Below are 13,696 nucleotides of genomic sequence, written 5' to 3' on the forward strand. Positions count from 1 at the left end.
TTCGGATGAATGCCACGTCTTACCTTGTTTTTTCGTTAACTGCGTCAAGTTTGCTTTTTTAATGTAAAATAAAAAATTAAAAAGTAAGAACTCCGAAAAACGGGGACTCCTTCTGGGTCCCTCTCTCTCTCTTCCCCTTCCCTCCCCCAGCCCGAAGTACCACTCGTCTCCGGCGACGCTGAAGTCGTCGATGCCATCTAAGCCGATATTTTCTCGATCCTTCGGTGTGTGCTTCCCTCAGATATGGGATGCTCGAGTTGGGCTCAGCCGACATCGTGCAGGAGGACCAAGGCCTCCTCCTGACGGTGGCCACGCTGTTTCAGATGGAGATTGACACAAAATGTTGCATTGCCGGAGGTGAGGGAAATGGTGACGGTGGTGGCGGAAATGGTGACGGTGGTGGCCAGTATGCAGTCACTGTGGAGGGTGTCGGAAGGGAAACGGTGAATGACAGCCGTAAGAAGGACGAGATCTCCCATCCAATGATGGTGTACGAGGAGGCGATGGTGTCTGAGGAGGCGAAACGGGTGAAGAAGAGGGGGAGGAATGCTGGGAACGGCGGGGATGTGCCGGTGAACTCCGTCGAGGCAGAGCGGCAGAGGAGGGAGAAGCTCAACAGCTGGTTCTACTCCCTCCGGTCCGTCGTGCCCAATGTGTCCAGGATGAACAAAGTGTCCCTCTTGGAGGACGCCGTGTCGTATATCAAGGAGTTGAGAGAGAAGGTAGACACGCTGGAGAGAGCGCTAGGAGGAGGTGAAAGAAGAGAGACTCTGCTGAGAGGTATCAAACTCGAACTCGAATCCGGTCGTAGTAACGATGACAGTAATAGTAATGGTGGAGGTGGTGATGATGACAAGAGAGATAGGGTTGAGAGCAGGGATTATGGAGAGGGTGGTTCTGGTTGTGGGGTTGTGGAAATAGAGGTGAAGATCTTGGGGATGGAGGCTATGATTAGGGTGCAGAGTGAGAGCAGAAACAATCCGGCGTCCATCTTGATGAAGGCATTGGAAGAACTGAAGTTGGTGATTCACTATGCAACCGTGATGACGGTGGGGAGTTTGATGGTTCAGAATGTGGTGGTGAAGCTCACTGAGGAGTTCAAGACAGCTGACACTTTCAGATCTGCTCTATATAAGAGGATAAGAGAAGCGCTAAACCATCAAAAGACTGTGTAAGGTATGCCTCCACAACCTTCTTTTAGTCGTAAAGTTGATGGAACTCTCTCTCTCTCTGGTTTCTAGGGTCATGAAATGAATAATTTTAACGTTTTGACATAATTTGGCTGCACACTGCACAATCTGCAGAACAGTTGCTTGCTGGCTGAATTGATATTGCTTTTTCTTTGTTTGTAAATGCAATGGATACAAAAGGAGTAAGCTTCAGGAAGACCAATCAAAATCCTCACTGCACGGTAACATGTTGTACTGCTAATGTTTGGTCTGTGATTGCACAGCTTTTGCCTACATAGTAACATCAGGGGAGTGAATTGTGATCAGGTGCAATGTGATTGCACACTTTAAGTGTGCAGCTGTAGCTGATTACCCACCATCTGTTGTTGGGCCCCACAGCTGACAGGCTGTATCCCAAAGATGGTGGGGTGATCGCACCTAATCTGTACTGTCATAATAAGTTTGTTGGTTATAGTTAATTAGCACTTATATCATAAAATTGCCAAGAATAAGTAGGTGATATATTAAAAATTATCTGTAATAAACATGTGATGAGCAGTATCGGGAAGTATGTCAAACCTGAAAATCAATCTACACAATATGTTATAAACTAGTGGATGTTGAAAGGGTTCAAATGCAAGAATGCAGTCATTTCATGTTTCAACTTTTATTCCACTTGTGTCTCGTTTCTCAGTGATTTTAGGGTCCCACAAATCTCTGATGACACGTTATAACAAATAACGGTTTAATTCATTATAAAGCCCATATAAAATGAGTACTTTTGATTGCATTATTTTGTGACAGAATCCAGTCTGATTCATCTTAACCAAGTTCTCCCCAGTTTGATTGTTTACTGTCCTTGGCAATATTGTCAAAGTTAACATTCATGTTGAGCCTTCATTGTCATCTATTTCATACAGTATATTGGTTGTGAATCAGGTAATCGAATAAGTAATTTACAGGTTAGCCATCATTTGTTAACATTTATATGCATGGGATTGGTCATCACTTTTATTAGTTCTATTATTTCCAATTACCATTAAGCAAGACTTACCTGCAGAATTATTAGACTAGGATTTTAGAGATTCTTGATTAAGGTAAAGTTTTGATTGCCAACATTAGTAAGCACGTATTCTCTAGTTCACCTGGGGTTAGTTTTGTGATTATTAAATCTCTCTTTATTATGTTCATTTGGTGGCAATAAGCAATACTCTTGGCAGTATCTGTGCTATCCAGTGTTATGAACAGTATTTGTTTGCTCCATTGATTGTCCTTAGATCTTAAAACATGAAATTTAGCAGTTCGTTACAAATTTCATGTTAAAACTGTTTGACATAACTGACTCTTTCTGCACTATCTGTTAAATGCACAAATTATATTTGTTGTTTCTCACATTAACTGCAAGCCAATATGAAGCATCCGCTGCCATGTACGTGGCTGCTGCTTGGTCTTCCTTTCAGTTTGATTCTGGGTGCATAGTAAGGTGTTTACTTTTTGAATTTTTTCTTATGATTCTGTTACTTTGTTGGTCTCTTGTTGAAGAATCGAGGCTGAATGTTTTTAATGTGAAACATGCTAGTGTTGAGAGATCGAGTGTGTCTTTTCTTGTCCCATTTAGTTTGTGTTTTTTCGAATTATCATTTAGTTGTCTTAGTCCTAATTCTTGATATTTTTGCGTTTAAGATATTTCTTGAAATGAAATTGTCTTTCATGCAGTGGGTTCTCTGAGCATTAGGTGGGTGGGAAAATGAACTTTATTGTCATCAGCTGCTTGAAGATGATGTGTTCAATAATTCTACTTGGAATCAGGTAATGAGCCATGGATTTTATTCATGCTTGCCAAATAATTAATTGTATTTGGTGTCTAATTTTGGTCTTTTTACAACACACAAACAGGCGCGCACGTGTACTTATTGCTGCCCATATAAATTTTGACAAGTTTGTTTCACATTCTGGACACGAGAGATCCTATTGACTATTTCTAATTTTTGAACTGGAGATGATGGACCAGCACACGACGAGAGATTTATCAGTTATGTTGAGGTCTCAGCAGACTTGTTGAAGAACCGAGGCTGTTGTTGTTGGACTGTGAATTATAACAATATATTAGGAAGATCTGGTTAATGTTGACTGTTAAAATGAAATGATGGCAGCTTCGGAGATATGATGAGGTCGATGGGCTTGTGCAGTGCTGCTATTTGGAGAATTTAGTTTCTTTACTGTTATTTGTTACCGCTGATTATGGTAGGATTGCCTAATCATTTCAAATTCCTGATGTTTTTGGTTTGGCCAATGACAGCTTGTAATAAGAGACTTACCCTTGTGTGTTATTAAACCATAAGCTTGTAGAACTATGTACATGGACAGGGACACCGATGTGGACTTGATAGCGCTTCGCTTTTACTTCCTTTCATTGGGAATGCACAAATTTTTTGAAACGTGTAGAAAACTTTTCATTTGAATTTTCCATCATGGTCTTGCGCTTGAGATGTTTGCTTATTGCATCCCCAATCATAGCTTAATTTTTGTAATTTTACACTATTCAGGCTAGTCGCCACTATCGCCTATAATTGAAAAGATCGTGATGTTAATGGTTTGTTGCAACAGCAGATAAAAACACACATTTCGATAATGTCAAAATATCGGCAATAACAAAAATGTCACAATATGTTAATAAAAACTTATTTTATACAAATGTCTTAAAAGCTTCTCTAACTGATTCTTTATATTTTCATAAAAAAAATTACTAAAGTCCATTATTTATTTTCTATTTACATTATTTAGATTTTTTAAACTTTCATTTCTTTTTTCAAAAAACCCACTTTTAAGAAATCCTCTCAAGAAAGTCTCGAGCCAGAAGGCAATATCGAGGATACTATCTTTCATCAATTTTGGGGCCAGCCAACGGCCACACTTGTTGATCAGGTGTTTGCGCCATAGAATGATCATGTCATGGTTCGTAACAAATAGGGCTTTGTATAGAAAGACCCTGGATGTATTACTAGCACAAAGATTCTCTTTATTCAATCAAACTTTGAACATCATCATCATGCCTTTATTACAAAAATAGAATCAAAGTTTGGTAGCTTAGAAGTACCACTTTTACATATAAATGCACAGCCTACAGAGGATCCAGCTGAAGGCATGCCTCACTTGTATCTTGTTCAATCAGCAAGCATGATTCTTGGCATCAACCTTCCATATTCTATGATCAACTGGAGTTTGATTCCAGCGCTTATAGCAATGTACAGAGGGTGTCCAAAATTCTGATTTTCTGCACAAAAGATGGGCCATCACAGGTCGTCAGCTTTAGATTCCATTACAACTTATCTGCATTTTTTGTGAGTGCATGAGCTTGTTCAGGACCCCAACCAAGCAATCACCATGGTCTTTCCTTTGATTTCTGTCCAATTGGCAGTTTATGTCCTGTGCCTCAAGCTGTGCAGTAAACACTCTGCATCGAGCTTGTTCAGGACCCCAACCAAGCAATCACCATGGTCTTTCCTTTGATTTCTGTCCAATTGGCAGTATATGTCCTATGCCTCAAGCTGTGCAGTAAACACTCTGCTAAACCTCTCAAGAATTTCAATCAACCTATCTTGCATATTTATCTCACCCTCATCAGACAGTGGTTGTTTCTGCTTTTGTCTAGCCTGAGCTGTAGGCCCTTTCTCAGGGTTCATGGTTGGTTGTTGCTTCACTGCAGCATTTGCATAATAGTAACTCTTCAAAAAAGATAGAGAAGTTCAACTTTTGTAAAACATAAGAACCTATGTCACATGGGTGCGGGTGCGGGTGCGGGGATTCGGCACTTCCAAAAAACCCGGGTGCGGGGGTGCGGCAGGAGCAAAATATATATATATATATATATATATATATATATATATATATATATATATATATATATATATATATATATATATATATATATGCGACGCGGGTTTTTTCAAATTTCATTTTATATACAGCTGCACGCACCCATTTCGTCAGGAGAACAGGAGAACAGTGGAAATCCTTTACTAAAAAGAATCATCATTATCATTTATTATGGAGAGAGAAAATCCTTTACAAAAAAGGATTGAAAAGGCAGCTGCTGTCAGCTGTCATTTATTGTGGAGAGAGAAAATCCTTTACGAAATTGAAAAGGCAGAGCAGCAGCTGCTGTCATTTATTGTGGAAAGAGAAAACCCTTTACGAAATTGAAAAGGCAGGAGCAGCAGCTGTTGTCATTTATTGTGGAGAGAGAAAACCCTTTACGAAATTGAAAAGGCAGGAGCAGCAGCTGCTGTCATTTATTGTGGAGAGAGAAAACCCTTTACGAAATTGAAAAGGCAGCTGCTGTCAGCTGCTAGCAGATTTTTTTTTTTTTAAAATTTCGCAGCCCATTTCGTAGGGCAAATTTTTTTTTTTTAAAAAAAAACTCCAAACAAAAATGGACCGAAATGATCCTGGGTGCGGTCAACGCACCCAGGATTGGGTTGACCGCACCCGGTGCCGCACCCGCACCCGCATCCGCGTCGAGTCGCGTCGACGCGGGTGCGGCACCCTGCTAGCCGAATCCCTGTGACATAGATAAGAACTAAACTGCCCTCAACCAGATCGTGAAATCGAGGTACCAACTACTTTCAGTTTATCTATGTGACGAATAATAATTCTTGACTAGGTAGAAAGGATAGAACTGCAAACTGACTCAGGAACCGAGTAATGTAGCCTTTATGAAAAGAGTCCCTATGACACTTCATGGGATTTCAAAATGATAAATTTGTGTCAACACTTTCATTCTTCATCTTCTTATCATTATTATTAGTTCCAGTAAATGGTTCCCATTCTTATTCTTGTAATTTAAGTAAAAAGTAATCCATAACTAAAATACCCCATAATCCGAATCTAATCATAATGTGCACCCAGAACCAAACTGAAAGGAAGACCATGGTAGCGGATGCTTCATATTGACTTGCAGTTAATGTGAGAAACAACAAATATGAGTTGTGCATTTAACAGATAGTGCAAAAAAGTCATCAGCAGAGCAAGAAAATCCCTAAATCCCTAAATTCAGAAACCCTAAACCATATTCAAATCAAAAGATTAAAGCTTACCCAGATCAAAACACCTTATAAAACACTGCTGAAGATGATTCCATGCACCAAAACATGAACACAAAAAGAATGCAAATAAAAGGACACATCAAATTCGTCCCGAATAAATCCCCTAGAAATTTCTCATAATTCTCAACCGATGAACGAAAACCAATGTTTAAAAAAAGAAGAAGAAAGCTGAAGCTCACCGACACTGATCAGCACGGCCGGTGGCAACACTGAGCTCTTGACCTTTACCTCTGTCGGCAGACTCGGTGGAGGGCTCCCATCCTCTGCCTCTCGTGCTCGGGCGACTCGAAATCCAAGAACAAGCCCTTGTCGATGGGTCGGCCGCTGTCGAAGATCGGCTCCACCGCCAGCATGGCAGCTATGCTGGCCGCCGTCGAGCATGTCATAGACCTCCCGGTCAAAAAACCCTGGCAGCCTCCGCTCCCTCTTGGCGTCGTTCCGCATCACCCAGAAGCTCTCCTCGCCGCCCTCCCTTTCCCACTCCTTTATCTTCCTGAAGTCTCCGACGAAGTTGCTCCACCGCTTCTGGCACTGCACCGGCCCGTGCTCGATGTCGTTCCGTCGGCAGTACGACGAGATCGCCACCCATTTCGGTTGAGTTTTGATTTGTATATTCCGCCGAGTTTTTATAAAAAAAAAATCACAAGAAAAATCGAGCTATAAATCGGGGTCATTACAATTTCATGTATATATATTTATATGTGTGTTATAACAAGCTCTTTAGGGAGGCACACAAAAGAAAACACGAAGCATGCAAAATTGCAAGAATGTGGACAAGAAGAGACAAAACTAAAGCATGAATTTTAATTTTCTTGCAAAATATTTCGAAGTATGCCTACAACAAATAAAACTGACAACTGCCTGAGAACCATTTCCAAAGATAAACACGTACAGGTTCCACACCCCTGCAACATTTTCAATGCTTAGACCACCAAAAACAAACCAAACAGCTCTAGATCATTCCACTGGAGGTATAGTTATGCGTTGTGTGCAAGCCAATCAATATTATATATACAACACACAAGGTCCTCAAAACAGAGTGATTAGAAAAAAGGAAAAGAAAAAGAAATGTTACCCAAATAGGTTATATGGCAATAATATTAGTTGTAGCTGAAGGAGATAAACCTTCTCCAATTCCAACCTGAACTTAAAAAGCCAGGCACACAACCTCTTGCATAAAACAAAAGAGGCCTAACTATCTTACAAGTGATCAATTTTTTGATGAAGGGGTAAAACTGCTGTTTTGAGTCACCAAGAGGTGCAATATTGACAATGTCTTATTCCAGCACCCTCATTGTAGAACTTCACAAGTACTCGACCTGCACACTGGAAAAGCTTTCCCTTAGGGGGGGCGTTTGTCACAAAATAATGCAATCAAAAGTACTCATTTTATATGGGCTTTATAATCAATTAAGCAGTTATTTGTTATAACGTGTCATCAGAGATTTGTGGGACCCTAAAATCACTTTGAGAAATGAGACACAAGTGGAATAAAAGTTGAAACATGAAATGACTGCATTCTTGCATTTGAACCCTTTCAAGTTTCAACATCCACTAGTTTATAACATATTGTGAAGATTGATTTTCAGGTTTGACATACTTCCTGATACTGCTCATCACATGCTTATTACAGATAATTTTTAATATATCACCTACTTATTCTTGGCAATTTTATGATATAAGTGCTAATTAACTATAACCAACAAACTTATTATCACAGTACAGATCAGGTGTGACCACTCCCACCATCTTTGGAATACAGCCTGTCAGCTGTGGGGCCCAACAACAGATGGTGGGTAATCACACTTAAAGTGTGCAATCACATTGCACCTGATCTCAATTCACTCCCCTGATGTTACTATGCCGGCAAAAGCTGTGCAATCACAGACCAAACATTAGCAGAAAGGTGGTGTGTGTTCTCCCCCGAAGACGGCCGTTAGCCACAGTGCGTGTTCGGGAGGCCCAATGAGCGCCACGTATATAAGCACATGGAGCTCGTATTCTCATGTGTCGGCATCACTTAGCATCGGAGTCCGGTGCGGTTGCAAAGACTTAAGTAGCCTGTCTTGTTATTCTCGCCATGAAACGACGGTTCGAGAAAATGACAAAAATGTCCTTCATTCAAAAAAAAGAAAACGACAGTTTGAGAAAAGGACAAAAATATCTTCCATCCAGAAAGTCGAGGATGATGTTAACTCTTCAAAGTCCAAACGTTCTGTTTTCGCCCTAAGCAGTAAACTTTTGCATCATCTGCTGTAACAGGAGCTCCCTTTGACGATGCAAACTTTGCCACCGGAGTAGCAGCCTTTGCCGTCGTCTCGAGTCGAGGTTTCCACCTTGGTTTTTAGCTTGTGTTACAACACATTGTCGCCTTCTCATTCCTGCCTTGTGTTACAAAACATTCTCGGGTTCGCGATCGACTGGTTCGATCATTGATGGGCGTCATAGGGCATTTGTCGGCCATCTCTTTTTACAGTCTTCTATTCTTTTTCGTTGTCGTTAGGCATTATGGAAGAAAACAATGATGCACAAACATTCCAACAAGTGCCATTAAGGCGTCGTGAGTACCTTTCAATGTCATCATGCTATCGTTGAAGAACGTATGTTGTCGTGAGTGCCATTAAAGCATTGTTTTGTTATTGCAGGTGGATCTTGTCCTTTCGATGGTTGGAAACTTAACGATATTTGTAAGACGCTAGGACCTGTTGACAAGAATGCTTGTTTACAGATGCGAGGAAAGGCCTCTACCCCATTCGGTATCCTCCATTCACTCAGTATATGCAATGTATCGCAAATCGCGATTGTAGTAACATACTACCGATTTGTGAGATATTGTTTTGTTTGTTAATATCGATTTGTAAGCTATTGTGCTGAATTTTTATATCGATTTGTAATATATTTTATGATATATATATCGATTTGTAAGATATTGTGTTTTGTAGTGTCGATTTGTAAGCTATTATGTGAATTACCGTATCGATTTATAATATATTATGCGATATGTATATCGATTTGTAAGATATTATGTGTTTTCTAGTATCGATTTGTAAGATATTTGTAGAAAGACTTTTAAAATGTGTGCGTGCAGAAATACATTATTACATGCTTGCGGTGGCGATTTTTGTATTCAAATCGCAGCTCATTTAGCGATTTCTATTGAAATCGCTTCACAACATCGTAGATATAATTAAATCGCTATTGTTAGCACACATATACGACAAACCGTTGCTTTTATTGGCATGGTAAGTAACAACTCGATGCATAGTATAAGCAAATAACAAATCGCCGTTGTTTTATACTGTGATTCATTTAATCGTTTCTTTGACTTAACCTTATCGGTATCCGTTGTTATATGCATCTTGAATAAATCATAGTAAACATATGTGCTTGCTAACACAAATTGATATCTTGCTTATAACAGTGGTGAGCTTATTATCTGGTTGTAATGAAGATGATCTATCTCAATCGTTTGAAAGATATGGAGAAGTGAACATTTGTACTAATGAAGCACCTAAAGAAGTGAACATGTGCACTAATGATGTACATGATAACAAGGGTGCATGCATTGGATTCACTCTTGACTTGAATGTTCCAGCTGAAGAAATGAATTCGATAATGAGGTAGACGATCGTGACAGTACACTTGATAAAGGTGCAGGCACTGGGAATGTACATGATAGTACACCTGACTTTGTTCCCGTAGAAGAAATGCAATTTAATAATAAGGATGTTGCATATAAATTTTATAATGATTATGCCTTAAAATTTGGCTTCCGTGTTAGAAGGTATTCTTGGTAAAAAAAATGCACAGGGTATCGTGGTGAGAAAGACATATGTTTGTTCTAAGGAAGGTTGAAAGAAGTCAAGTGAAAATCCAACAAGGAGCATGCCAGAATCAAGATGTGGATGTCTAGCGATAATGGTGTTAAGAAGACTTCTGAATGAGAAATATGTAGTTCGTACTTTAATCAGTGATCATAATCATGATTTATCTGCTTCATTTATGACTCCTATGTTAAGGTCACATCGTAAAGTAACAGAAGCACATGTTGCAATTGATGAAATAGTTGATAGCATCGGCTTTGCACCAAGGAAGACAAACAATTTGTTTGCGCACATAGATGATGGTCGCGAGAATGTGTCATTCACACCTATGGATCTAAGACACCACTTGAGAAGGAAGAGAACAGATAACATGAAGAATGGAGAAATATGTTCTTTGGTTGATTACTTATAGAAGAAATCAAGCATTGACCCTGGTTTCTTTAGTGCAATGCAACTGGATGAAGATGAATATGCTGTGAATATGTTTTGGGCAGATTCAAAGTCAAGAGTAGATTTTGAATGCTTCAATTATGTGTTTGTTTTTTATACAATAGTGAAGATTAATATTGAACAATGGCCATTTGCGCAGTTTGTCGGAGTGAACCATCACTCACAGAGTTGTATATTAGGCAGCGCTTTTTTGTACGACCAGACCAAGGAAAGCTTTGAGTAGTTGTTCAGAGTATTTACACATGAATGAGAAGCAACCTAAAGTTGTACTTACAGATGGTGATCACGCAATTGCAGCTGCAGTGTCTTATGTGTAGCCAGATGCACATCATCGCCTATGTTTGTGGCATATATTTCAAAATGCAACAAAGAACATAGAACACATTTAATCAGAATATAGGGTTTGACAAAAAGTTTACTAGGTGTGTACTTGAGAGTGTAGACGAGATCACCTTTATGTCTGATTGAGAGGAAATGATTCAGATATACGACCTTGAAGATTGTCTGTGCAGAAAAAGAGAAGTGTGCATTGACATATGGAAGACAATACTTTTGTGCAGGTATGATAAGCACACAAAGAGTGAAATTTATGCATGTCACACTGAAGAAAACCCTGTATTCATGTTTAACAATGTTTCACTTCATGGAACAATATGAATTATTTGTAAACGGTCTTAGACAGAATGAGCTTGAACAAGATGTGAAATACTTCAATACACGCCTTGTAACTTTGGGCATGAAAATATTGATGCGACCTGCAGATCTGTATACACTAACTGTATTTGAATGCATTAAGAAGAAAGTTATACAGGTCATAAATTGCAACATAGAAGGACGCATACAAACCAAGAATATGTACAAATACTATATCGTATGGAAAGGCGAAGAGCATCAAAAAAGGCAAAAAGCACATGTCACGTACAATATTGATAGTGAAATAGTTGAATGTACGTGCAAAAAGTATGAATTCAAAGGTATTTTATGTCGTCATGCATTAAAAGCACTTAATGAAGAGAAGATACGAGAAATACCTGAGTCATATTTAATGCAAAGATGGAAAAGACAAGCAAAGATTGAACTGCTAGATACAGATAATGTCAGTCAATCTAGTGTTGATGAGAAGTGCCACACATCCTCCCGTTACCAACAACTATGTAGGTCATTTATGTATGTTGCAGATTTGACATCGAAAAGTAAAGAAGCCTATGTATGCATGAGAAAAGCGTCAAGGAAGTTACTTAAAAAAGTACATTTAATTCACCATCGGTTCGTTGCAGCTCATGAAGACCAATCGAAAAAAATGGTAGCGAACAACAAAGGTGTAAATCATGTTTCCCTTGACACTCATGAAAAGTGCCGAAGCGTAAACATCATCTTCAACAAGTCAGGAGTGAACGTTGTAGATTATGATGGAAAAATTCACCTAGCGAAGGGTATCAAAAGAAAACTTGCCTCTGATAGCAGTCGTTAGAGGACAAAGGGTGGACTAGAATTGGTTCGCAAAAAAAGGTCTAAGAAACAACCAACCTCTAAGCAAAAGCAATGAAACCCTTCGCATGAACATGTATGTAAGACATTATATTGCTTCCCATATAAATTGCATTACGTGAAGTAATATCTAACTTGTGTAATTTTCAACATGCATCAATACCCTACAGACGTAATTTCCAACATGCAACAATACCCTATGGACATAATTTCTAATGTTGTAACCTTCAATCCCCCCAACCAGTTTTTTCGGAATGATAGCTTCAGTTTTATAAGTCTTTTGGTATGTAATCAATGTTGGGAGGATGTTTGCATTTCTTGTGAAACTTAATGTAGTGTCTTATATTGTTTTGTTTCATGACAATCTCAAATCAATTCGAAAGCGAGCTATGGAACACAGAAATCGCGTGTGAATTCTGTTTAAGTCTTACCATAAAGTTAGTTGTCATGCCTCTTTGTATGACCCAATTTCCACATTGTCAGATTTGTTAATAGTTTAACAAAACAGGAGGTGAATATGCGTATACACTAGATGGTCTTATTAAGAAAGAGTTTTTGGATGAAGCCATTTTCATGAATCGTGAGCCATAAAAATAGAATTGTATCTTTCACATGTATTAAAAATAGAACTTTGTTTAATAATGTACCTTTCACATGTATAAATCCTTGTAATATGTATCATTCACATGTATAAATCGTTGTCTTATCTAGCATACAAAGCTATAATTTTGATACCGCAAGTAAATCGCCGTTGCTCAATGCTTATACAATTACTGAAAATTGTTGTTTCATCTAGCCTTCACATATACAAATCATTATACATATACTATAGTTGCGCAAAAAGTTATCCTATAAATAAACTGTCTTAAAAGCAAAAAGTTGTTACATTTACTACTTGTGCATGATCGTTGTTAAATCGCTATAGCATAATTTTTGAACCATTAGTAAATTGCCTCTATGGTGATTAATTTGGTATATAAATCATTATAAATTGAGAATTGTATGTGAACTCAGTGTTTATACAATTAGTGAAAATCGTTTTCTCATCTAGCCTTCACATATATAAATCATTATATATAAATTGTATCGTCCATATTGTATGGGAGGGCCTCCACAGCATCCGGTATTGTCCGAGAATAATTCATTAACAAACAAAGTCACATGATATACAGACTTAGTAAAGAACTAATCGTGAATAATTCAATGATACAAATCGATGTAACTTTATAAATACAAATCGATTTCGTTCACAAAGACTATCAAAGACATATTGTTGTCGCGGTAACTTCATAAATACAAATCGATTTCTCAACTCTGGGTAATTAACGGGAATGGTTTACAACCGATGCCATTTACAATCGATAACTTTAAAACTATAAATCGATGTCATTTACAACCGCAATCATTTACCAAAAAACCTAGTCTTTTTTACCTGACCACAATGGTTTGGCTTAGATAAAACACATGACCATCATCACCAACAAAACCGATATCATCATCAGTAGGTAATTAATGGGATGTCTAATTGTATAAAAAAAACAGATATGTGTTTGTTTGTCTATGTGAACGATATCGATATGGATTATAACGATTTACTCATAACGTTTTGCAACTGTTAATTGGATTTGTACTTTACCAAGATTACACATCGTGTCGATGC

General features: G+C 38.4%; 2 protein-coding genes across 2 annotated transcripts; one reads left to right on the forward strand and one right to left on the reverse strand.

Moving 5' to 3' along the window:
* The first annotated feature begins 248 nt into the window (after nt 1-248).
* On the forward strand, nt 249-1,175 carry LOC149834833 (transcription factor MYC2-like). Its single transcript, XM_090009466.1, has one exon. The coding sequence runs from the start codon at nt 249-251 to the stop codon at nt 1,173-1,175; it is 927 nt and encodes a 308-aa protein (XP_089865592.1).
* A 298-nt stretch (nt 1,176-1,473) lies between these two features.
* LOC149834834 (uncharacterized) lies at nt 1,474-6,718 on the reverse strand. The gene is made up of 3 exons (XM_090009467.1): nt 6,454-6,718; nt 4,712-4,869; nt 1,474-1,617 (listed from the first exon to the last, which is right to left on the reverse strand). The coding sequence occupies exons 1-3, from the start codon at nt 6,716-6,718 to the stop codon at nt 1,474-1,476; spliced, it is 567 nt and encodes a 188-aa protein (XP_089865593.1).
* Between the last annotated feature and the right edge of the window lie 6,978 nt (nt 6,719-13,696).

This window comes from Nuphar pumila, chromosome 6 (assembly GCF_984573655.1).
Source record: "Nuphar pumila chromosome 6, dmNupPumi1.hap1.1, whole genome shotgun sequence".
Taxonomy (NCBI): Eukaryota; Viridiplantae; Streptophyta; class Magnoliopsida; order Nymphaeales; family Nymphaeaceae; genus Nuphar; species Nuphar pumila.